The 23863-nt window shown below is 44.6% G+C and overlaps 1 protein-coding gene across 9 annotated transcripts in view; it reads left to right on the top strand.

Annotated features, from left to right (window-relative positions):
* Gapvd1 (GTPase activating protein and VPS9 domains 1) overlaps nucleotides 1-20839 on the top strand; it is a 77526-nt gene extending 56687 nt beyond the window's left edge. For all 9 annotated transcript variants that reach the window (XM_075985949.1, XM_075985947.1, XM_075985948.1 and 6 more), the window contains 9 exons: nucleotides 2187-2309; nucleotides 4098-4227; nucleotides 8101-8210; nucleotides 8600-8759; nucleotides 9991-10178; nucleotides 15130-15343; nucleotides 16825-16897; nucleotides 18504-18701; nucleotides 18905-20839. In XM_075985949.1, the coding sequence (XP_075842064.1) occupies nucleotides 2187-2309; nucleotides 4098-4227; nucleotides 8101-8210; nucleotides 8600-8759; nucleotides 9991-10178; nucleotides 15130-15343; nucleotides 16825-16897; nucleotides 18504-18701; nucleotides 18905-19045 (1337 nt within the window). In that variant the 3' untranslated portion in view covers nucleotides 19046-20839. The remainder of the gene's footprint in view (nucleotides 1-2186; nucleotides 2310-4097; nucleotides 4228-8100; nucleotides 8211-8599; nucleotides 8760-9990; nucleotides 10179-15129; nucleotides 15344-16824; nucleotides 16898-18503; nucleotides 18702-18904) is intronic.
* Nucleotides 20840-23863: the final 3024 nt, after the last annotated feature.

Genomic DNA, 23863 nt, shown 5'->3' with positions numbered 1-23863 from the left:
ATTATGTTATGTAACAGTGCTGGGGACTGAACCCAGGCTTACACCTGCCATCAGGCAGTCTCCTACTAACTGTACCCCAGCCCTACATAGCAGCTTATCAAAGGAAGATGCAATAAGCAACATTATAGTTTAATTGACTCATTTTAGCCAATTTATATGTGTCCCTTTTACAGTCCTTGTGAGCTCTCAAAAGATAGCAGTGGAGCTGGAGGGATGCTCAACACTTTGAAGCACTTGCTGCTCTTGTAGAAAACCTGGGTTCAGTTCCCGTCACTTGTATGTTGGCTTACAGCCAGCTGTAACTCCAGTTCCAAGGGCTCTGAAACCCTCTTCAGGCACCAGGTGTGCACATAGTACATGTGCATGCATGAGGCAAAACACTCCGAATAGTAAATGAATAAATAATGAGTCTTTTTAAAGCTATATCCAAAAATATTGTTCCTTCAAAGGATTCTGCAATGGTTGCACTTATATTTTGAAAAAGTTCACAAGAGTTTCTGAGTCTCTTGTCATGACTACACTACTTACAGCAGACAATCTTAAATGACTTTGGGAGTCAGGTGTGCTTGCATCTATAATCCCGGCACTAAGAAGGCTGGGGCAGGAGAATTGCCACAAATTCAAGGCCAGTGTAGGCTACAGAGTGAGACCTGTCCCCCAAAAAATAAAAACTAGAAAACACAGCTTTGTGAATCACTGTATAACTTGAGGTATGTTATAGAAACGTGAATAGCAGATACTTGTTTGTGGAGGTGAAATGTCCTTGAGCATGCTGCTCAGCCTCCATGCTTCTCTGTCCAATTGTCTGATGAGCAAGTGCCTACACAGGTGCTTGGCACAGTTCACTGCTATGTGGTACACATGTAATGAATACTAGCTGCTGTTACCATACATACAAACCATGCGTAGTGGTTTTAATGAGATTTTTCGAAATTTTTCCAAATGGAATTCTACCAGAATGTAGCTTGGTTACCTATTGACCTAGCTCAGTCTTAGGAGTTTCACTATGGAACTTTATTTTGTATTGAAGATTCATAGTAGTTGATGAATGAGTACTGTTTGAGAATGTAGGCTGACTTGTGTGTGTGGTGCTGGGAATCGAAACTCAACCACTGAACTATGTCCCTAGCTTGTCTTTTTTATTTTATTTTTTTTAAATATTTATTTATTATGTATACAACATTCTTTCCATGTATGTTTGTATGCCAGAAGAGGACACCAGATCTCATTATAGATGGTTGTGAGCCACCATGTGGTTGCTGGGAATTGAACTCAGGACCTCTGGAAGAGCAGTCAGTGCTCTTAATCTCTGAGCCATCTCTCCAGCCCCTATTTTTTTATTTTTTATTTTTATTTTTTTTGAGACAGAGTCTCACTATAACCTAGGCTGGCCTTGAATTCACAATTCTCTTGCTTCTACTTCCCAAGCGCTGGAGTTACAAGCATGTATCATGACAGCAAGCTAGCTCAACAGTTTTGATAGCTGATTTGGTTGTCAGGGTAACAGACGCTTGGGTTCTCTAGCAATGCCAGTGACTGTTGTACGGAATGAAGAGCTGTGCCCTGACAGCTGCCCTGTCATGAACAGGTGGGGTATGAGAGAAACGTTCAGATGTGATATAAAGAGAGAAAGGAGAAAACCGTTTTAATTTTATCAAAATTAATAAAAGATTAAGTCTAATTTTAAATAGTTAATTTTTTTCCTTCAGCACGGAGATATCTGATTGTGTATATAAAAATTTATTGTTGGGATTGGTGTGGTGGTGTGTCTCAAGTCTTAGCACTTGGCAGGCTTAGATATAGAACCACAAACTCAAAGCCTGATCTTGGGCTACACAATGAGTTAAAGGTCAGCCTGGGTTATATAGCAAGACTATTCTTTTGTTTGTCCCCCATCCTAAAAAAGGAACCTTTGGTAGAAGTTTTGTTGACATGAATTGACCGTTACTGTGACTTGAACAGTGCTGAGGTGGAGGGATGCTTCCTGTGTCCTGCTTTGGGAAGGCGCTCAGACCTAGCAGTGGGGTTGAGTAGGCAGCTGCATGGCGCCTCATAACACTGAGATATGTGCCCTTTTTAGTCTGACCTCCTAATCTGCCTTTGGGATCATACTACTGGTGTCATACTAACAGCAGGGTTGGTATAAACCCAGGGGAATAATGCGCTCTCTTTCTTTTCCCCTGCAGATGAGCCCAGCCCTAGGCTCAGTGCACAGACTCAGGTTGCTGAAGATATTCTGGACAAATATCGGAACGCCATTAAACGGACCAGCCCCAGTGAAGGAGCAATGGCCAATGACGAGAGTGCAGGTGATAACTATCATAGATCTAACAGTATCAGTTTACTATGGTGATAACAAAAGTCCTGACTGCAATAGCCTTTAAAATAGGCCATCTAGAGGTCAGGTCAGATTAACATGTCCCTCTCTATACTTTTCCACTAAACCTGGGCACCCCAGATGTTCAGATGGTTTAGGGTTAACTGATGAGTCTGGGGTGATAGCCCAGAGAAACTTGGTGCATGTTTTAGTGAGAGAGAATTCTTTTTTACTGTCTAGAGAAGTGTGATTTGATGTAGTTACAAACTTTAGTGGAGCTGTGGTAACTGACATGAGCCACAGCACCTTTGTTGCTTGGTACCTCTTTTCTACAGGGTTCTCTCTTTTCATGGAGGAATACTCGTAAAAATATGGAATCCTCAAGATAAAGGGAAAGCAAAAGCATATAAAACCATAAGCAGTTTGCTAAATCTGTCTATGCCTGCATATGCTGAGAGCATTTTCTGGAAGATTCATCAGCAAGCAGTAGCATGAGCTGCTCTGAGGCGGATACCTAAGGCTGAAGAGGAAATGATGGCAAGGAGGAATTCCATCTTTTTGTTTTTCCTTTTCAGGGTAGTAGGGTGGGAAGACAGGGTCTCTTACTCTGTAGGTCAGACTGACCTTGAACTCAGAATCCTCCTGCCCCCCAAGTGCTAAAATTATAGGCATGTGCCAATCTGCCATCATTTCTAACCTTTTTTTTTTTAGGTGGGGGGAAGCTTTTTAAATAGCAGTAGGTGAAGGTTAATAAACCTTATATTTAGACTTACCAGCTACTAACGTTTTGTCATAGTTTCCTATACAGTGTCTTTATTATATTCAGGATCAGTTTATTCCTTTTGACTTGGAAGACTTTTTTTCTTTTTTCAAGAGAGTCTCATGTAACACAGGCTTGCATCAAACTAACTGTAACAGTAGATAACCTTGATCTCTTTTTTAAGATTAATTTTTTTATATGTATGGGTATTTTTGCCTGCATGTATGTGTCTGTGCAGCACATGTGCAGTACCCATGGAGGCCAGAAAAGGGCGAGGGTATTCTATCCTCTGGAATTGCAGCCAGTGTTCTTTTCTTCTGGGCCATCTCTCCAGCCCTGACTTTGAACTCTTGATCTTCCTGCCTCCACTTCAAGTTCTATAATTACTGGCATGCATCACGCTCATTTTATGTTGTGCTGGGGATGTAATCTATGGCTTGCATGCTAAACAAGCAATCTACTGACTGAACCCCATGCCCCTTGACTGTATGTTTGTATGTATGATCTTGTATTACTTGACTTAGTAAATACATAACACACAGATCTGGCCTTGCTGTGTTTGTGAGCTAGTCCCTGACTAAGCCTTAGGTGTGGTGGAAAGGCTGTGTTGAGGAAAATCAGGAGACAAGAGTGAGGGTCTATCTGTTCCAGCATTTGGCCAACCAAGGGATCTTCTGCCAGGACTGGAGTCCGTGTCTCTAAAGTGAGAGTATTGTTTAAAATGCTTTTGAGGCTCTTAGTGACTCTGATTTTGGAATATGAGCTTTATGAAGTTATCTCAAGTATTGACTATTTTGGACTGGGATAGGAAGAGCAACCATTCTCTGCTTTCATATCTGCTCTCTTGATACTTTGTTGTTGATAACCTGGTTATGTATCTGAAATTTGTTTTTTTTTTCTCTAAGAACTCTTATTTTGAGATAAGCTAACTCATGATTAAGTTGCTCTGAACACCTGCTAGTACCAGAAATTTCCACATTGACATGGGTTCTCCTTTTCTTGGGTTCGGGTTTTGTTTAGAGGTCATGGGTGATGGTGAAAGTGCTCAGGACTCTCCCCGGGATGAAGCGCTGCAGAACATCTCTGCCGACGACCTCCCAGACTCTGCCAGCCAAGCAGCCCACCCCCAGGATGCTGCTTTCTCTTACAGGTATTTCGTTCCAGAGTTGGAAGCTTGGGGTTTGGACTTTTTATCCCCATTTTAATCATTTCGAGTCAACCAGTTGTTAAGTATAAAGAGCGGCTGGACGATGAAGTGCTTGTTGCACACGCAGTATGCAGACCTAAGGTGAACACCCATTGCCTACCTGGAAGAGCTGAGCGTGATGGTGTTCACTTGTAATCTTAGCACTGGAGCCCAGGGCTCACTGGCCAGTTGTCCTAGTATGCCTCTAAGCTAGTGAGAGACCCTATCTCAGAAAACAAGGTTGATGGCGTCTCTTCAGGAATGACATTGAGGTTGTCCTGTGTCATCTATGTACTTACACATGTGCATACATGCACACGTGCGCTAAAGAGAAAAATGAAATGCTATTTAGTAAGAAAACTCACTTCATGCTAGGTGTGGTAATGCATGCCTTTAGTCCCAGCATTCAGGAAGTAGGCAGGCAGATCCCTGTGAATTTGAGTCTACAGAGAGAGTTTCAGACCAGCTAGTACTATACAGTGAAATACTTTTTTTTTTTTAAAGAAAATACTTCAATTGTGGATATCAGATATCAAAAACATTAATTCAAGGATTAAAAATTACTCCTATGTAGCGGGCTTTCTTTCTGGCCACCAGCTAGCTCCTAAATAAAGACACGGAGACTTATTAGTTATGAATGCTCAGCCTTATCTTATGATTGTTCCACTAGCCCTTATAACTTATTTTAACCTTTTTTTCTTCATTCACATTTTGCCTTGGGGCTTTTTACCTTTCTTTCATTCTGTATGTTCTACTCTGTGTCAACTCCATGTCTGGTTGGCTGGCAGCTGCCTGGCTGGCTGGTATTGGGTATCTTTCTCTCTTCTTCATTCTCTCTCAGCCTGCATTCCTCTTCCTACTTATTCCCTCTGTCCACTAGCCTTGCCTATCCCCCCACTGCCTAGCTATTGGCCATTTAGCCTTGTATTAGACTAATCAGGTACCTTAGGCAGGCAAAGCAAAACATCTATACATTGTTAAACAAATGCAGCACAAACAAATGTAACTCACCTTTGTGTAGTTAAAGTAACCTTCCATGGGGCTGGAGAGATGGCTCAGGTTAAGAGCATTGCCTGCTTTTCCAAAGGTCCTGAGTTTAATTCCCAGCAACCACATGGTGGCTCACAACCAACCATCTGTAATGGGGTTGGTGCCCTCTTCTGGCCTGCAGTCAGACACACAGACAGAGTATTGTATACATAATAAATAAATATATTAAAAAAAAAATAAAGTAACCTTCCACAACAAGTAGCTTAAACAAGTTGCAGTACCACCATTTGCACAAAACAGCAGCCTGTGTGGGGCATGGTCGGGGGTCCAGATAATCAGGAATAGTTGTAGGATCATCCCACTGAGCACTGGAGCTCAGTCCTGGCCTCCTCTCTGTTCCCTGCAGCCTCCTCCCACAGGGCTTGAGAAAGTAGGTTTGGGAACATGGCATTTGCACTTGCTTGGTAAGAAGATGCTGCTTCCTTGGACAAGGAGCACCCTTGCCTAGCTCATTTTTTTTATTTTAATAATTTATTTATTTTTAAACTATAAACATTATTTTAGGGCTGGACATATGGCTCTGAGGTTAAGAGCACTGACTGCTCTTCCAGAGGTCCTGAGTTCAATTCCCAGCAACCACATGGTGGCTCACAACCATCTATAATGAGATCTGGTACCCTCTTCTGGTGTGCAGGCAGAACACTGTGCACGCAACAAATAAATAAGTAAATAAATCTTTTTTTAAAAAAATGTAAATCAGGTGACTTTAATATATTTTATGATATTCTTGGCAAAATGGATATACTGGTTAATTTAAGTCAACTTGTTACAAACTAGAATCACCTGGGAAAACAGAACTCCAAATGAGGAATTGCCGTCATTGGCTTGGGCAGTAGGTGTGTCTTTGAGGCATTTTCATGATTGATGGTTGAAGTGGGATGTTGTTGGTTGTTTTACTATTTTGACTTTGGAGGGGCATCACCCAGCTTCTAAATATATCACACACCACACACGGAGTCTTATTATTCCTTATCAATGCCTGGCCTTTGTTTGACTTATTTCTAGACAGCTTTTTCTTAAATTATGCTATCTATTTTTTGTCTCTGGGCTTTTACCTTTCTCTACTTTATATATTACTTTCACTTTTACTCCGTGGCTATCTGTATGGTTGGGTGACTGGCCCCTGCAGTCCTCCTTTCCTTGTTCTTGCTCCTCCTCCTTCTTGACCAGATTTCTCCTATTTTTCTCTCTGCCTACCAGCCCTGCCTTGCTATTGGCCGTTCAGCTCTTTATTAGACGAATCAGGTGTTTTAGACAGGCAAAGAATCACAGAGTTAAACAAATAGAGCATAAAAAAATGCAACACATCTTTGCATTGTTAAAACAAATGTTCCACAGCATAAACAAATCTAACACGTCTTAATATTCTACAACTGTGGGAGGGCCCAGCCGGTCCTCTGTGGGCAGTTCTGCCCGTGAGCAGGTGATTCTGGACTGTATTAGCAAGCTGAGAGCTAGAGAGGTGGCTCGGTGGCTGAGCTTGCACTGCTCTCCCAGAGGACCCTCATTAGGTGATTCATGGCCATGTGCGACTTCAGCTCCAGGGGGTCCGGCACTTCTGGCCACAATAGGAAGCCGCACTCAGATGCACAAATATACACACATACGCATAATTTAAAATGGTAAAAAAAATACATTAAGAGCCGGGCAGTGGTGGTGCATGCCTTTAATCCCAGCACTCGGGAGGCAGAGGCAGGCGGGTCTCTGTGAGTTCGAGACCAGCCTGGTCTACAAGAGCTAGTTCCAGGACAGGCTCCAAAAAACCAGAGAAATCCTGTCTCGAAAAACCAAAAAAAAAAACAAAAAAAAACATTAAGGTAGGGGGCTGAGCAAGCCAGCAAGCAACTTTCCTCCGTGACCTGCTTCTGTTCCTGTTTGAGTTCCTGCCCTGACTCCCCTCAATGATTGACTGCACATAGCCCAATAAACTGTTTTCTTCCCAAGTTGCTTTTGGCCATAGTATTTATCACAACAATAGAAAGCAAACTAGGACCATGGTAAATATTATGTTTGATGAGTTTGATTTCTAAATTAGTTGTTTAGTAGGGACAAATCTGCTAAGGCAAGGCCCAAGTCATTAAGTGGGAATGTGATGACCCATGGAAGAAGAAACAATTGTTTTTTTTTTCCAGGGCATCAAATTCCCTTCTTTAAACACCACCACAGGACCAGGAAGGGCCATAGGTTGTAGTAAGGAAAGAAATACCGTGTTGCTGTGGAAGGCTAGAAGGCAGCCTCTACTGAAGAGGCTGTGCCACCACATGCAGTAGGTGGGAAGTTGGAGAGTCTGATCTCAGCACAAACCTCCAAGCAGTAGAACACAGCAAGTGTGGCTCTTTTGTTTGTTTTGTTTTGTTTGTTTTGGCAGTGGATGGGCTTGTCTGTGCAGGACTGACATGTGTGACTGGTAGACAGCATACAGGTTGGCTGTAGGTGTCTGTGTTGTGACATGCCCTCTGTCCACTCTCAGCACTTCCTGTGACCTCAGTGTGCTTAGATCATAGGAATTCTTGACTGGACTTGCGCAGAGCACACTTCCAAACCTCTCATTTAGGAACTAGAGGTGCTTCTCAGTGAGGTATCAGTGAGCTGAAACGGATCTTTTCTTAAAGAATCATTTGAGTTCTGAGCTAACATAATTGTGTATGTGTAAAAATCAGTAAAACGTGCCATTTCTGGCTGAGGGTATGCTTAGCTGGAAGTCCTGGGTCCCAGCTCCAGCCACACAAAAGAGGATGTGATCATTTCTGTGTAAGTAAATTAATGTGCCCTATACCTATTCTTCAGAGACGTAAAAAAGAAGCTGAGGCTTGCTCTCTGCTCTGCGGACTCGGTGGCCTTTCCAGTGCTAACCCACTCAACAAGGAACGGACTGCCTGACCACACAGACCCAGAAGGCAAGTCAACCCCACGACTCTCCCACACGCACAGCTACCTCCTTTAGCTGCCACTGACAGAAATTCATTTAAGTCATTTAAGGGTACTTTGATCCCCCTTTTTTAAGATTTATATAAGTATCTGTGTTCGCCGTGTGTAGAGCTGGAGTTCAGACAGTTGTGAGCTGCCTAGGGTGGGTGCTGGGATCTGAGCTCCAGTCCTCTGGAAGAGCAACATGGGCTCCTAATCACTGAGCCTTCTCCCCAGCTCCTGATACTTTGATTTCTGATTATTTATTTTCTTAACAAGAGTGGCAGTACTGTTTGGCTCTAATGGTTTGCTGTGTAACAGGATTGATAGGCCAGGGTGTGGATACCCTAACAGAACTCTTGTTTTTGTTTCTTTTTAGACAATGAAATTGTATGCTTCTTAAAAGTTCAAATAGCTGAAGCAATTAATTTACAAGATAAGAACTTAATGGCTCAACTTCAAGAAACAATGCGTTGTGTGTGCCGCTTTGACAATAGGACTTGTAGGAAGCTGCTGGCATCCATTGCTGAAGACTACAGGTACTGTTCCAACCCGGCCAGTTTATGGATCTGACTGCAAGCTGGCGCTGGTTTGTGGTGTTTCTTTGTTTTGAGGGAAGCTTCTTGTTTTAGTTGGTCTTTATTGAAGAAATGAAGCTATATGACTATCTTTACTTAGATAGAGCTTTTTAAACAACACAATTTAGAAATGTTATTACCAACAGTTCTTGCTAATAAAGAAGTGTAACTTACTTCAACTTTGCATAAAAGGAGGTAAAAAAGGGTTGGGGAAACAGCTCAGTAAAGTACAACCATGAGGACCTGAGTTTGGTTCTCCAGCACCAGGCAAAAGCCGGGCATGGTGGGATGTACCTGCAACTCCTTCTCAAGGGAAATGGATTCATATGAATCCTGGGGGCTTGCTGACTAGACAAGGTTGCAGACTCCAGGTGAGTAAGGGATCCTGTCTGGAAAGAAAGGGCAGGTGGGGCCACAGGATAAAGGTGCATGCCATGGAAGCTTGACAGCCTAAGTGAGATCTCCAGAACTCACACAAAGGTGGAGGAGAAAACTGACTTCACAAAAGCTGTCTGTGGGCTCTACATGCATGCTTGGCACAGTTTTACTCACACGTGTTTATAGTAATAATCTTTTAAAAGCAGGTAAATAGGTTTTCTGCCACTGTGAGGCCAGGATGACTAGGTTATGATATATATATATATATATATATATATATATATATATATATATATATATATATTACATGTATTAGGAAAGACTCTAGAGGGCCAGAGATGCAGATATAATCTTAGGAATTTTGCTGCCAAGGCCTAGCCAGTATGGGGGAATGTGAGTGCTGCACATAGGCAGAATGGAAGCTCCTAGTCTTAGTGGATCTCATGTGGTAGTGGTACTTAATGATCTGGTGTATATAATTTGTATTTTGCTCAGCAGCCAATTTTCTGTTAACTTGTGTCCTACAAGGATGGAGACTATGTTTCCATAATAAATGAGTTTGCGGAGGACCTTGGAGACATAGGAAGTTAGGTGCCAATGATAGGTACCACAGAACCATGTATAAGTGTTTTATTTCTTGAGCTGGCAGTGCAGATAGTTCCCAAGATGCTTGTCTACAGCCTCTTGTGCCAACTTATAAAAATCACAGTCTATAAAGTAATTGTTTTAAAAAAGTAACACTCCTAGTTGCTGAAGAAAGTATGTAAGTACGTGCTGTATACATCTGATGATCGGTAGTACTTTTTCCCTTCAGGAAAAGAGCCCCATATATTGCTTATCTCACCCGCTGTCGACAAGGACTGCAAACCACACAGGCTCACTTGGAAAGGCTCTTGCAAAGAGTTTTGCGGGACAAAGAGGTGGCCAATCGGTATTTTACCACTGTGTGTGTACGGTTACTGCTTGAGAGCAAAGAAAAGAAGATCAGGGAGTTCATTCAAGGTAACTACTAAATGCATTCAGACAAACATCTCCTCAGCCATGTGAGATGGAAGAATTGTTTTGCTTTGCTGATTTAGAGTCTTAACTTATTTAACTACCCATTTCCTTCCTTCCTTCCTCCCTCCCTCCCTCCCTCCCTCCCTCCCTCCCTCCCTCCCTCCCTCCCTCCTTTCCTCCCTCCCTTCCTTCCTTCCAGATTTTGAAGACTGGTGAGATGGCTCAGCAGTTATGAGCACTGGCTGCTCTTCCTGAGGACCAGGGTTCAATTCCCAATCCCCACATAGCAGCAGCTTATAATCATCTTCAGTGCTAGTTCAGGGATCCGCTCTCTTCTAGCATATGCAGGGACCAGGCACATACACGATGCACAGACATGTGACACAGTAAAAATAATAATAATAATTAGAAAGGAGATTGTGTGTGTGTGTGTGTGTGTGTGTGTGTGTGTGTGTGTGTGTGTGTGTGTGTGTAAAAGCCAGAAGAGGGATCCGATCTCCTGGTACTCAAGTTACAGGCAGTTGTAAGGTGCACCTGGATGCTGGTAACCAAACTCCCATCCTCCGGAAGAGTAACAAGCTGCTTTTAACTGCTGAGCCATCTATAGCTAAGATTTATTTTTATGACTTTTATTTATAAATTTTTGGGGGCTGGGGCATGCCTCAGCATGTGATGGAAGGATAAGATATCTTGACGGAGTTGGTTCTCTCCTTCCACTGTGTGGCTCCATGGGATCTGGAGGGTTCTCTAGAGGAACATAACTGATAGAACTATATATTTATGTGTGGGATTTATAAGAATGACTTACAGTTTGTTGTTTAGCTAGTCCAACAATAGCTGCCCATAAATGGAAGGGCCAAGAATCTGGTAGTTATTTAGTCTCAGCTAGTCTTCATTATACACCAGAATTCTGAAGAAATAGGCTGTCATTCCAGTGAAGGAATCACTTGCCAGCAAGAGTAGGGCAAGCAGGCCTAGAGAGCAAATGTTCCCTTCTCTTCCATGTTCTTTATATAGACTGCCAGCAGAATGTGTGGCCCAGATTAAAGGTGTACAATCACACCTCAAAAGATCCAGATTAAGCCAGGCGGTGGTGGCGCACGCCTTTAATCCCAGCACTCGGAAGGCAGAGGCAGGTGGATCTCTGTGAGTTCGAGGCCAGCCTGGTCTACAAGAGCGAGTTCCAGGACAGGAACCAAAAGCTACGGAGAAACCCTGTCTCGAAAAATGAAAAAAAAAAAAATCCAGATTAAAAGTGATCTTTTTCTACTTCAAATGATTTAATTAATAATAATAATTTTCTCACTTGGGTGTTAGTTGACTGCAGTCTGCAGTTGCGGTCGGGTTGATGGTCAACAATCACCATCACAGGATCCGACCTGGGTCTTCTGGCTGGCAGCAATTGTCGTTATCCAATGAGCCATCTCCCAGGCCCAAGGTTTTGTGTTCTTGGGATGACTTTGGGATTGATTCTCTGAAAAGACAGGGAGAAGTTTTGGGTGAACACAGTTCAGATTTTTGGCTGAAACCCTAAATAGGCTGGAGAGTTAGCTCAACACTTTGTAAGAACCCAATGTTTTTGCAGGGGACCGAGGTTTGATTCCTAGTACCCACATGGCAGCTCACAAATGTCCATAACTCCATTTCCCTCTTTTATCCTCAGAGGTTACATGTGGACACACAGACACACATGCAAACAAAGCAATCATCTACATAGAAAAAAATTTTTAAAAAATAAATAATAAAAGATTTATCCAAAAAAAAAAAAAAAAGAAAAGAAAAAGAGAAAGAAAGATGGAGGGAAACCTAAAAGGCTCCCAGAGCTGTGTTGAAGGAACTTTATACCACAGATGGGCTACCTGAAACTGCTGTCAGTATCAGCGTAGTCCAGATGGGGTCACCATCTAAATTCAGAGCTGTCACTTGAAGAGACTCATTCAGTGGTGGGCTGCTGCTGTTCCAGCACGCTGGAGGGAGGACCAGATCATTATCCTGCAGATGCTGGCCAGCTCTCACTGTTCACTTCACACTGCCGTCTGCTCTGTGGACATGGTACCTAACTCAGGATGGGTAGGGAAGCCACCCCTGTGTCCGCTGCTTAGCTACTGGAGTGAAAACTGAAGGTTTGGAAGACCTCTGCTCAGAATGGGTGGGTGGCCACAGATCTTGACAACCCTTCCTGCCTAGGTGCACATTATCACATGTGTTAATTCAGTACATCCAGATGCTGAAAATGCAGGCCACTCACAAAGCAGAAATCTGCAATGATGTAGAGATCAAATGGCAGCTTCACTTTTGTGTGGTGTGTGTGTGTGTGTGTGTGTGTGTTTTGTTGGGCTTTTTCTTTGTTTGATTGCTTTCTTTTTTTGGGAGATGGGATGATACAGTCTTGCTCTGTATCCCTGGCTGGCCTTGAAACCACAGAGATCATTGTGTCTCTACTGCGTATCCCAAGTCCTGGGATTTGAGTTGCGTGCTATCTGCCCGGCTCTTAACCTTTGAAACCCAATACCTATAACCTAGCACTTGGGGGCTGGAAGAGGACGATAAATTTAAGTCAGCCTTGGTTACAAGGTAAGACATTGTCTCACAGAAGAAAAGAAAACTATGGGCATGGTGTTAAGATCTGTAAGCTGCTCAGGGGCCTGAGGCCGGAAGATCCCACATTCAAGGGTTTCCGAGAATATTGAGTGAATATAAGACCAGGAAGGAGAATTAAGAATTCAAAGCTAACCTGTCTCAAGATTAAAAGTGAAGGCATAGTGAGAACTTAAGTTTAGTAGTAGCAGTGACCCGGCTGTCCCCAGTGCTTCAAACACAAGCATCTAAAAGTAATCAGCGTTGATATCACATATCTAAGTTGCATTATTTTTCTCTCAGATTGAGTATCTGTATATTAAGAATTGAAGCCAGGCGGTAGTGGTGCATGCCTTTATTCCCAGCACTTGGGAGGCAGAGGCAGGCAGAGGCTGTGAGTTCGAGGCCAGCCTGGTCTAACAAGAGCTAGTTCTAGGACAGGTCCCAAAGCCACAGAGAAACCCTGTCTTGAAAAACCAAAAGAAAAGAAAAAAGGAATTGAACCGGGCAGGGAGTGGGGGGAAAGGTGGCTCAGTAGTAGTTAAGAACACTGACTGCTCTTCCAGACAAATTGGGTTCTTTGCCAGGACCCACCTGGCAGCGTACAACTGTGTATAACTCTAGTTCTAGGGAACATGAAGCCCTTTCTGGCCTCTGCAGGCATCAGGCATACATGCAGGCAGAACACCCATATACATTTAAAAGAGAATTGAAGATGTTAAATTTGGATCTACGCTTTCTTTCTTTTTTCAAATTTTAACCTTTAAAAAAATTATTTTTTTAACCAGGTGGTAGTGGTGCGCCTTTAATCTCAGCACTCAAGAGCTAGTTCCAGGACAGATACCAAAGATACACAGAGAAACCCTGTCTTGGGGGTGGGGTGGGGGGCAAGAAAATATTTATTTTTTACATGCGTGCTCTGTCTTCATGTATACCTGCAGGCCAGAATAGGACATCAGAGCCCATTACAGATGGTTGTGAGCCACCATATGGTTGCTGGGAATTGAACTCAGGACCTCTGGGAGAGCATCCAGTGTGCTTAAACTGCTAAGCCCCGGATTTACTTTTTCAATATTATTTTTGATTCAAAATCACATGTAGACCAGGCTACCTTCAAACTCACTGTGTAGTCATGGCTATCCATGAACTATACTGATCTTTTCCCCCAACTCCAATTAAGGCAAGTATGGACATGTTAGCTCCCTCCCTCCCCTGACAGTTTCTTGTGAAACAGTCCTAGCTGTCCTGGAACTTGCTTTGTAGACCAGACTGGCCTCAAACTGGCAGAGATCTACCTGCCTCTGTCTCCTGGGTCCTGGCATTAAAAGCACGCACCACTACCCCCTGGCCAGCATTTGTTTTATTTGTTTTTTTGTGTGTGTGTGTTTTTTGAGACTAGAGTCACAGTGTATCCCAGTATAATCCTCCTAACCCAGCCTTCCAGATGATGAGAATATAGCCATCTGCCACCATGACCAAATTGTATCCACATAGCTTTTTTGGTTTTTTGAGACAAGGTTTCTCTGTAGCTTTGGTGCCTGTCCTGGAACTAGCTCTTGTAGACCAGACTGGCCTGGAACTCACAGAGATCCACCTGCCTCTGCCTCCCAAGTGCTGGGAATAAAGGCATGTGCCACCACTGCCCGGCCTCACAACTCTTAAAAAATGATATATATTTAAAATAAAAAACTATATTTTGTAAGAAACAAATATTTGCATATTTCTTACTTTTCCCTGATTTTAGTATTTTGTCTATAATTTCTAAAATCTCATCCACACACTTTTGACTTTAGGGTATTAGCATAATTAGTTAATTAGGATGATTTCTACAGATCACTCTCCCTTTCCATAGAGCCGTGTCCTAAGGCCACCCGTATGCCCAGTGGAGTTTTTCTGCTATGTATAGACCGAATGCTGCAGACGTACGGCTGACGGCCGTAATGAAGTGGCCCGTACTGACAGAGGGAGAATTCACACCCGGCTGGATAGGATGGGAGTTTCTAGAATCCTTCATCTATCCAGAGCAGTGTGTGCTTTAAAACTTATGACTAGGGCAGGGAAGATGGCTCAGTGAATAAAGGCGTTTCTCACCAAGCCTGATGATCTGAGTGTGGTTCTTGGGACTCATATGGTGGAAAAAACCAACTCCTACAAGTGGCTTCGGACCTCCACATGTGTTATGCCAGCTGCACGCTCTCCCCAGAAATAAGTAAATATTTAAAAAAAGAGATAAAAATAAAGCCAGTGTTTATTTCTAATTTTTCCATGTAGCACTGGAGATAAGGGTGATGGGAACAGAGTAGATATGTGGGGTCCACTGGGAGTCCTTGTAGAGTTACTTCGTGACATGTTTTAAAGATGACTGTTTCCCTTGGAGACTTTCAGAAACTTACTGCCGCTGACGATAAAACTGCTCAAGTGGAGGACTTTCTGCAGTTTCTGTATGGCGCAATGGCTCAGGATGTCATATGGCAGAACGCCAGTGAGGAGCAGCTGCAGGACGCCCAGCTGGCCATCGAGCGCAGTGTGATGAATCGGATCTTCAAGCTCGCTTTCTACCCTAACCAGGATGGGGACATTCTCCGTGACCAGTGAGTGCGTCTGCGTGGAGTTGTAAAGGGAGATGATCAGTTACCATTTCCACTCACCAGCTGTGCAGTCAGCGTGCACGAGAACACCTTGTTGGCAGGGTTATGCACAGTAGGAAGAGAGTAGTATGACCTTGTGTGGTTTCTGAAAGGCTCTGCTGTGTACCTGTCTCAGATGGTGTTCTGGGTCTGCTCTGAGGGGTAAATTCTTGCTAGTTGTTTCACTTGGCCCCAGCATCCTTCCTTAGGAAACCATTTCCTTCCCAGCAGAAACTGCTCGTGTTCACACCTTTAATAGTCTGTGGTTGTTGTTTGCTATTTGTTTGAGTCATGGTTTGAGTCAAGATTTTTATTTTACATGTAGTTTGTTTGGTCTGCATGTGCACCATGTGCGTGTCTGGTGCCCTCACAGTCCAGAAGAGGGCTTCAGACCCTCTGGAACTAGAGTTACAGATAGCTGTGACCTGCGTATTTTCAGTTCCTCATTCACACCCCTCACTGCTAGTCTGTACTTAGGGCCTTGTGCATGCTACGCAGACACTCTTCTCTGTGTGGGGAGGCTGGAAGGTCAACTTGTGTCTTTTTCAGTTGCTCTTGGTTTATTTCTAAGACAAGGTGTCTGCTGAACATAGGGCTCAACAGTTCAGCTAACCTGGCTGGCCACCAGTCTCCTGGAATCTTCCTGTCCGCACCATTGTAGCTCTGAGCCTAAAGGGATGCACGGGGAGGTCAGGGGTCTGAACCTAGGCCTTCAGTTTCCTTTTCATTTCTCCCACTCTTCCCCCGTTCATTACCACATGCTCTCTTCCCTGCAGGGCTGTCCATCATAAGAGTGGGAAATAAACTCTTAAGTCAAGTGTGGTCTCTTATGCCGTAAGCCCAGCACTGGACAGCTTAGGCAAGAGGTTTATCTCAAGGCTAGCACAGCATCAAGAACATAGATAAATGTGTGCTCAATATATATTTATTGAGAATTAATATTAATATTTGAATATCAACACACATCCACAATTGTATAGTATATGACTTATACCTCAATAAAGCTGTTTTTATTTTATTTTTCTTTTTTGGATTTTCGAGACAGGGTTTCTCCATAGCACCTGATCTTGTCTACTTGAATCTTAAGTAGAAATAGTCTTCCTCTGTAGTCCAAGCTGGCTGTGTCTTCCTAATCCCTCCCTTAACCTATGGCTGCAATTACAGGTTTCCGTTGCCTTGCTTGGTGTATATAATCTGACCTTGTTGTTCTTGTTTTTTGGGACAGTTTTCTACATAGACTAGCCTCTAACTTACCTTGTAGCACATGCCGAGCTAGGAGGAGCCTTTTTAAATAAAGTATACTTAGGACTAAGAGAGCCTCAGCCATAATGTAATTGTATCTAGAAGTGAATAAGATACTTTGTTTTGATAAATACAAGTGTGACTGTTTGCATGCTCTGTTTCCAGAAATGTGCATTTACGTGTGAATTCTGGGTACTTTTCAGGGTTCTGCATGAACACATCCAGAGACTGTCTAAAGTGGTGACTGCCAACCACAGAGCCCTGCAGATTCCAGAGGTAACAGGGGCTTGTGTACAGTGCGGGTGGGCAGAGGGCCTCCACTGGAGCAAGGTGCCTAAGCACCCCGCAGTAGAGAACACCACTTCCCAGTGCTCTTCCAGTTGACTGTCACTGTTCTGAGGGTCCTTCCGGGACTTAGTGGAAGAGCAGGAAGAACCCACAGGAGGGTTCCCTTCAGTGGCTCTCTTCCTTGGCAGGCATGTGCTGTCCCTGCACACCTTCTGCCAGATAAGAACTGTTCCTGAAAAAATGCTCAGGTCTGCATGGCCTCAGGACAGCTGCTCAGATGAGCTCCTGCGCTTTCTCCTGAGGAGGCTGCAGGGTGTCAACTGCTTGAGGCTTCTGGTTGTGAAAACTTCCTTACAGTGAAGCCGGGCATGGTGGTTCACACTTTTAATCCCAGCACTCAGGAGGCAGAGACAGGAGGATCTCTATGAGTTTAAAGCCAGCCTGGTCTACAGAGCAAGTTCCAGGACAGCCAGGGCTACACAGAAAAACCCTGTCTTGAAAAACAAAACAAAAACAGAAATTCCTTATAATGAAACACAAAGTCTATGAAGTTTTACATTATCTTTGGTGTGGGATTTTTGTTGTCTTGCTTATTTATTTATTTATTTATATGTTTATATTATTTATTTGAGATAGGTTCTTTTTATTGTGGTTGTTTTTCGAGACAGGGTCTCACTATGTTGACCAGGCTGTCCTTGAACTCACAGAGATCTACTTGCTTCTGCCTCCCAAGTAGTAATAGGTTCTTACGTATTCCAATCTGGCTTCAAGCCTGCTGTGTTGCTGAGGCTGGCTTTAGAGTCCTGATCTTCCTGCCTTGATCCCCCCAAGTGCTGGCTTCATAAGCTTCTGCCACCATCCTGGGCTTCGAGTTAGTTTTTTTCCTAGAACCGCTGCAGCAAATATTCATAATGATGTTTACATTGCCTTCTGCTGACTTGTCTGTGCTTCTGGAAAGTCTCATCCTAGTTTTGTCAGAAACCCGGGACAGTTCTGAGCTCCAGGCTCTGTATACCGTCTCCATCCCAATGTCCAGGCTCTCTGGTATACCGTCTCTGTCCCAATGTCCAGGCTCTGTGTATACCGTCTCTGTCCCAGTGTCCAGGCTCTGTGTATACCGTCTCTGTCCCCATGTCCAGGCTCTGTGTATACCGTCTCTGTCCCCATGTCCAGGCTCTGTGTATATTGTCTCTGTCCCCATGTCCAGGCTCTGTGTATACTGTCTCTGTCCCCATGTCCAGGCTCTGTGGTATACCGTCTCTGTCCCGATGTCCAGGCTCTGTGTATACCGTCTCAGTCCCAATGTCCAGGCTCTGTGTATACCATCTCTGTCCTGATGTCCAGGCTCTGTGGTGTACCGTCTCTGTCCCCATGTCCAGGCTCTGTGTATACCGTCTCAGTCCCAATGTCCAGGCTCTGTGTATACCATCTCTGTCCTGATGTCCAGGCTCTGTGGTGTACCATCTCTGTCCCGATGTCTTGGGTGGGAGAGAAGAACAGTCCCTTGTCCTCAGCTTGATGGGATAGGCACCGTGGCTGCAGTGTAGGTTGCTGTTGGATTTGTGATCTGTATGTTGTCTACCATCTGGCTTAGGTTTATCTTCGTGAGGCCCCGTGGCCATCTGCACAGTCAGAGATCAGGACAATAAGTGCTTACAAGACTCCGCGGGACAAAGTGCAGTGCATCCTGAGGATGTGCTCCACCATCATGAACCTCCTTAGTCTGGCCAACGAGGACTCTGTCCCTGGGGCAGATGACTTTGTCCCTGTGCTGGTGTTCGTGCTGATAAAGGTGGGTCTCTTGATAGTGTCTGATAGTTCATGTGGCCTCCTGAGCAGGGTCATAGATAGGTTCAAATCCCTTGAAAGTGCTTATTTCCAAACAGTGTAGGGATCATTGTCCAGATGGTGGCATGGCATCCTGTCACAGGTGCTGAGATGGCTCTGACTGCAGCCCACGAGTAATGGGCTCTTTCTTACTTTCCACCTGTCTAGGCCAACCCGCCCTGCCTGCTGTCCACTGTGCAGTACATCAGCAGCTTCTACGCCAGCTGTCTGTCTGGAGAGGAGTCCTACTGGTGGATGCAGTTCACAGCCGCCGTGGAGTTTATTAAAACCATCGACGACAGGAAGTGACCGAGACCAGGTCCACCAAGGCATCGGACTGTTGCCAGGAAACAGATCTCTAAGACAGTGTGAAGATTGTTTTGTCTAATATGTACAGCTTCCAGACGTTTCCAGTGGCTCTTCCCAAGCAGATTAACAAGCTAACACGCTGGTTCTCTCTCCTTTCAACCTTCCTGAGTTGCGTATTTTATTTCTTGTCCCCAAGTAGAGAGTAGTACTGCAAAAGGGACCATGTTTTTTCCAGGTGTTTTAAAATATTAAAAAAAAAAAAGAAAAAAAGAAAGAAAGAAAGAAAGAAAGAACAGACTCTTTTAGGAAACGTCCAGATCTCCTTTCTTGGGTCCCTATTTGTCCCTTTCATTTTAGAAAGAACAGTGTGCATCTTGTAAGACCCTGTCTCACAGCATTGGAGCAGAAGGCCAGCTGCACTGAGGGTTTCAGGAGTGTATGCTACAGCCCTTCCCATAGGTACACTCTCCTGAGTCGAAAGTGAAGAAGGAAATGTAAATATAATATATATTTATATTTGATGTAATATGGGCATCTTCAGACTCTAATAAACAAGGACAGTTGCTGAGAGTAGGCTGTGACGTTCCCTCTTGTGAAATGGTTTCCTTGACAAAATTTAAGCTGAGCTTAAAAGCAAAACCAGAAATATTTATTAGTGTGTAATAGTTCATTACTCTCCATGTGTGGAGTTTGCTGGGGAAGTCATGTAGGCATGTGCCACCATGGACATTGTTGAGACTGCACACCAGGACAGACTCTGTCCTGCATTACATAGGACGAGCAGTTCATGGCCAGGTGTGCCATGCCTTTTGCCCCTACACACTTGAGTAGAAGCCACAGACAGGGTCCCTTTCAGACCCTTAATTGTCATCTGTTTTTGATGATTATTCACATTGAATGCACAGACCAGGAATTCAGTGAATGTCATTTTTTTAAACTAATTTGTATCGTCTGCTCTACTGATCCAGGTTTTACTAGTGCTAAACTATTTTGATCAGCCACACTATTCTTATGTGAAAAAAAAATCTATTTTGGCAGGTTTCTGTGCCTTTATTGCCCTCTTCTGGAAAAAAAAAAAGTGTTTCCGTAGTTTGGTTTGCATTGTACATCAGCAGTTAATCAGAATGGGCTTTGGTGCCGGAGAAGCTGGCCGAGGACCCACACCAAAGCCTTCAAGCACAAGTCTTGTACATAGGCCGTCACTGGCTGGTTCCACCTTGTGTGTTCCTGACCGTGGTCAGCTGTCATGTCCCTTGTTGCTGGCAGCAATGCAGGCATCTTGTAAGGGACCTGGGACACAGACACGAGCAGATGGGTAGAGAACTCGGCCACACTGTGCCAAAAGAAGCTGGGCTGTCTTCATGTTTTCGCCTCTCCCGGTCCCTGAAAACCCCCAATAGGGATTTACACAGAATGTGGGTGTGGTGTCTGCCTTTAGGGAGGGATCAAAACGAGAGCCACAAAATATACTTTCAAATGTTGGGTCAGGAAAGCCATGTTCTTCATGGGCTGTCATTGTCAACCTCGCCTTGGTGTCAGACGATCCATCCCATCATACGTACATTGCAAGCCAAGCTATGGCATGGTTCCGCGACGAGGTGGGGTCTGACATCTGCTTCAGCATTGGTTCAGTGGATGTTAAGTCAACAGAAGATTTTTGAATAGTTAAAATTCATTGTTAATGGGACTTAACTTGTAAATCAACGAGAGATTTCTCTCTCTCTCTGTGTAATGGTAGCTAAACATATTCCATGTTATCACTGTGGAAATAAACATGAAGATGTGGATGTTGCAGCAGGGCTCTTTTCTCTGGAGCGAAGGTGGTGGGTTTGAGGTCTAGAGCCACACTACTACCCAGGCAAGTGGTGAGGTAGAATTTGGTAGAATGCCTCTGGACTTGGGGGTCAAAGGTAGCACTGCCCCGGGGGCAGACAACCCCCCTAAAACCCAGCAGGAGCCAGTAGGACTCTAGCATCCACCATCACTGCTTTCAGTCAGGCTGGAATTCTTTTCTTCTTCCCAGATTTATTGATTTTATTTTATGTGTCTAGGTGTTTGCCTGTCTGTGTACCATGTTTATGCAGTGCCCGTGGAGTCCAGAGGAGGGCACCAGGTGCCCTGGAACTGGAGTTGCAGATGGTGGCAAACTGCCTTGTGGGTGCTGGGACTGCTGCCTGCGTCCTCTGGAAGAGCAGCCAGTGTTCTTAGCTGCTGAGCTGTGGCTTCAGCCCCCATGAGAGAGTTCTTGAAGTATTGATTTCTCAATTTAGCCAGTATTTCCACTGGCAATGGTAGCATGTGAGACTGAAGGGCACTCCATTTGTGTGTTCTCCTGGAAAATGGAGTCGTTGGTCCTCAGGATTCCTGCTGTGCTCGTAGCGCTTTTCCACATGAAGGCTGAAGTGTGCAAGGCACCTTGGGAAATGTTTGGGCACCCGAGATTATTATATAGAATTTACAAAATTGATGACTATTAAATGTGGAGGCAGTGGCTCAGCTCCTGACAGTTCTATAGATTAAGGGAAAGAAAAACCTGTTTATGTTTTCAGTTAACATTCTGTTTTTAGTGTAATAGAAATAGATTATAGACCACCTTTCCTTAGAAACTTAATTTTTTTTTTAATTTGACTATTTTATGTGCTTTGATGTTTGGCCTGCGTGTGTATCTGTGTGTGGATGTCGGATCCCCTGGAACAAGAGTCACAGACAGTTGTGAGCTGCCATATGGGTGCTGGGGATTGAACCCAAGTCCTCTGAAGAGCAGCCAAGGCTTTTAACTGCTGAGCTAACACTCCAGCCCCTAAACTTTTTTTAAACTAGGAAACATCTTGGCTTTTTCTTTCTACCTTAGGTAAAATCTTGAGCACAGTAATTAATTGCTGGTCCTGGGCATTTGGGGTTGGAAGTAGATGTGCTGCATGGCCGTCCCCTCCTGTTGTGTCCTAAGCATCTTCACTGAAATGGGACTTTGTGAACTCTCATTCCTGTAGTGTTTAAGCAAAGACACAAGTACCAGTCCAACAGGAGGGTGTGTTCCAGCCTAAGAACGGCGTTCCCCGCACGCTGAGCCAGGCACCAGGCAGGTACTTCTGTGGAGTTGCCTCTGCACTAAATAAAGGCCAACTAGGAGTCTCGGGTGTGAAGAGGGAAGGAAGGCACGCACCCCTCAGACGAGTTAGAGGACTGCATAGGCAGATGTATCGGAGGAGCAGAGCTGTGCTGCAGGAGATCTGCTGCTTATTCTGTGTTTGCTGTGACTGGGGAGGCAGATCGGGAACCTTTTTTGGTTGGTTGTTTGATTTGCTTTTTCAAAACAGGGTTTTATCTCTATTCCTTTGGAGCCTGTCCTGGAACTGCTTTGCAGACTGGCGTTGAACTCACAGAGATCCGCCACCTCTGCCTCCCTAGTGCTGGGGTTAAAGGAATGCACCACCAGCACCTGGCAGGAACTGTTTTCTTGAAGTGGACTGTTGGAAATCTGAATGCCAAGTGCCTGAGAGGTGTGGCTCACACCTGTGATCCTGGCCATGGAGACTGAGCAGAGCTGCAGAGCAAGTCAATAAAAACCAAAAATACTTGAGCTTTGCCAGGTTGATGTTGGTGAGTGCTCCAAGAGCAGGTGGCTGGGAGTAGCTTTTTTCTGAGGAGAACCCTTGGACAAATAGAGGTACGGCCTGCTGTGGTGGGAAGAGCAGAGCTGAACAGGGTGGGCTTAGGGGAGGAAGGATTGCCATCTGAGCTGTGGACATGTCTGCAGACTGACGCCTGCCTCAGCCTCTGGTTCTGTGCATCACTGCTCATGAAGCTCCTCTAGCTTTCCTCCAGCAAGCATCTCTGGGAGCCTGTATTCATGGGCCTGCAGTCATCCTGCCTTCCAGTCCGTCTGTGAACCCAGTGGTGTGAGCAGAGATGGTGTTCTCCTCCACTGCTGTGTGTTCTGTGTTCTTTACTGCGTGTGCTATGTTCCGTGTTCTTCACTGCGTGTGCTCTGTGTTCCATGTTCTTCACTGCGTGTGCTCTGTGTTCCATGTTCTTCACTGCGTGTGCTCTGTGTTCCATGTTCTTCACTGTGTGTTCCATGTTCTTCACTGCGTGTGCTCTGTGTTCCATGTTCTTCACTGTGTGTTCCATGTTCTTCACTACGTGTGCTCTGTGTTCCATGTTCTTCACTGCGTGTGCTCTGTGTTCCATGTTCTTCACTGCGTGTGCTCTGTGTTCCATGTTCTTCACTGTGTGTTCCATGTTCTTCACTGTGTGTTCCATGTTCTTCACTGCGTGTGCTCTGTGTTCCATGTTCTTCACTGCGTGTGCTCTGTTCTTCACTGCGTGTGCTCTGTGTTCCATGTTCTTCACTACGTGTGCTCTGTGTTCCGTGTTCTTCACTGCGTGTGCTCTGTTCTTCACTGCGTGTGCTCTGTGTTCCATGTTCTTCACTGCGTGTGCTCTGTGTTCCATGTTCTTCACTGCGTGTGCTCTGTTCTTCACTGCGTGTGCTCTGTGTTCCATGTTCTTCACTGCGTGTGCTCTGTGTTCCATGTTCTTCACTGCGTGTGCTCTGTGTTCCGTGTTCTTCACTGCGTGTGCTCTGTGTTCCATGTTCTTCACTGCGTGTGCTCTGTGTTCCATGTTCTTCACTGTGTGTGCTCTGTGTTCCATGTTCTTCACTGCGTGTGCTATGTTCCATGTTCTTCACTGTGTGTTCCATGTTCTTCACTGTGTGTTCCATGTTCTTCACTGTGTGTTCCATGTTCTTCACTGTGTGTTCCATGTTCTTCACTGCGTGTGCTCTGTGTTCCATGTTCTTCACTGCGTGTGCTC

Source organism: Microtus pennsylvanicus, chromosome 9, assembly GCF_037038515.1.
Source record: "Microtus pennsylvanicus isolate mMicPen1 chromosome 9, mMicPen1.hap1, whole genome shotgun sequence".
Lineage (NCBI taxonomy): Eukaryota > Metazoa > Chordata > Mammalia > Rodentia > Cricetidae > Microtus > Microtus pennsylvanicus.
Note: the sequence above shows the minus strand (reverse complement) of the source record. Positions and strands in the feature narration are given on the sequence as shown.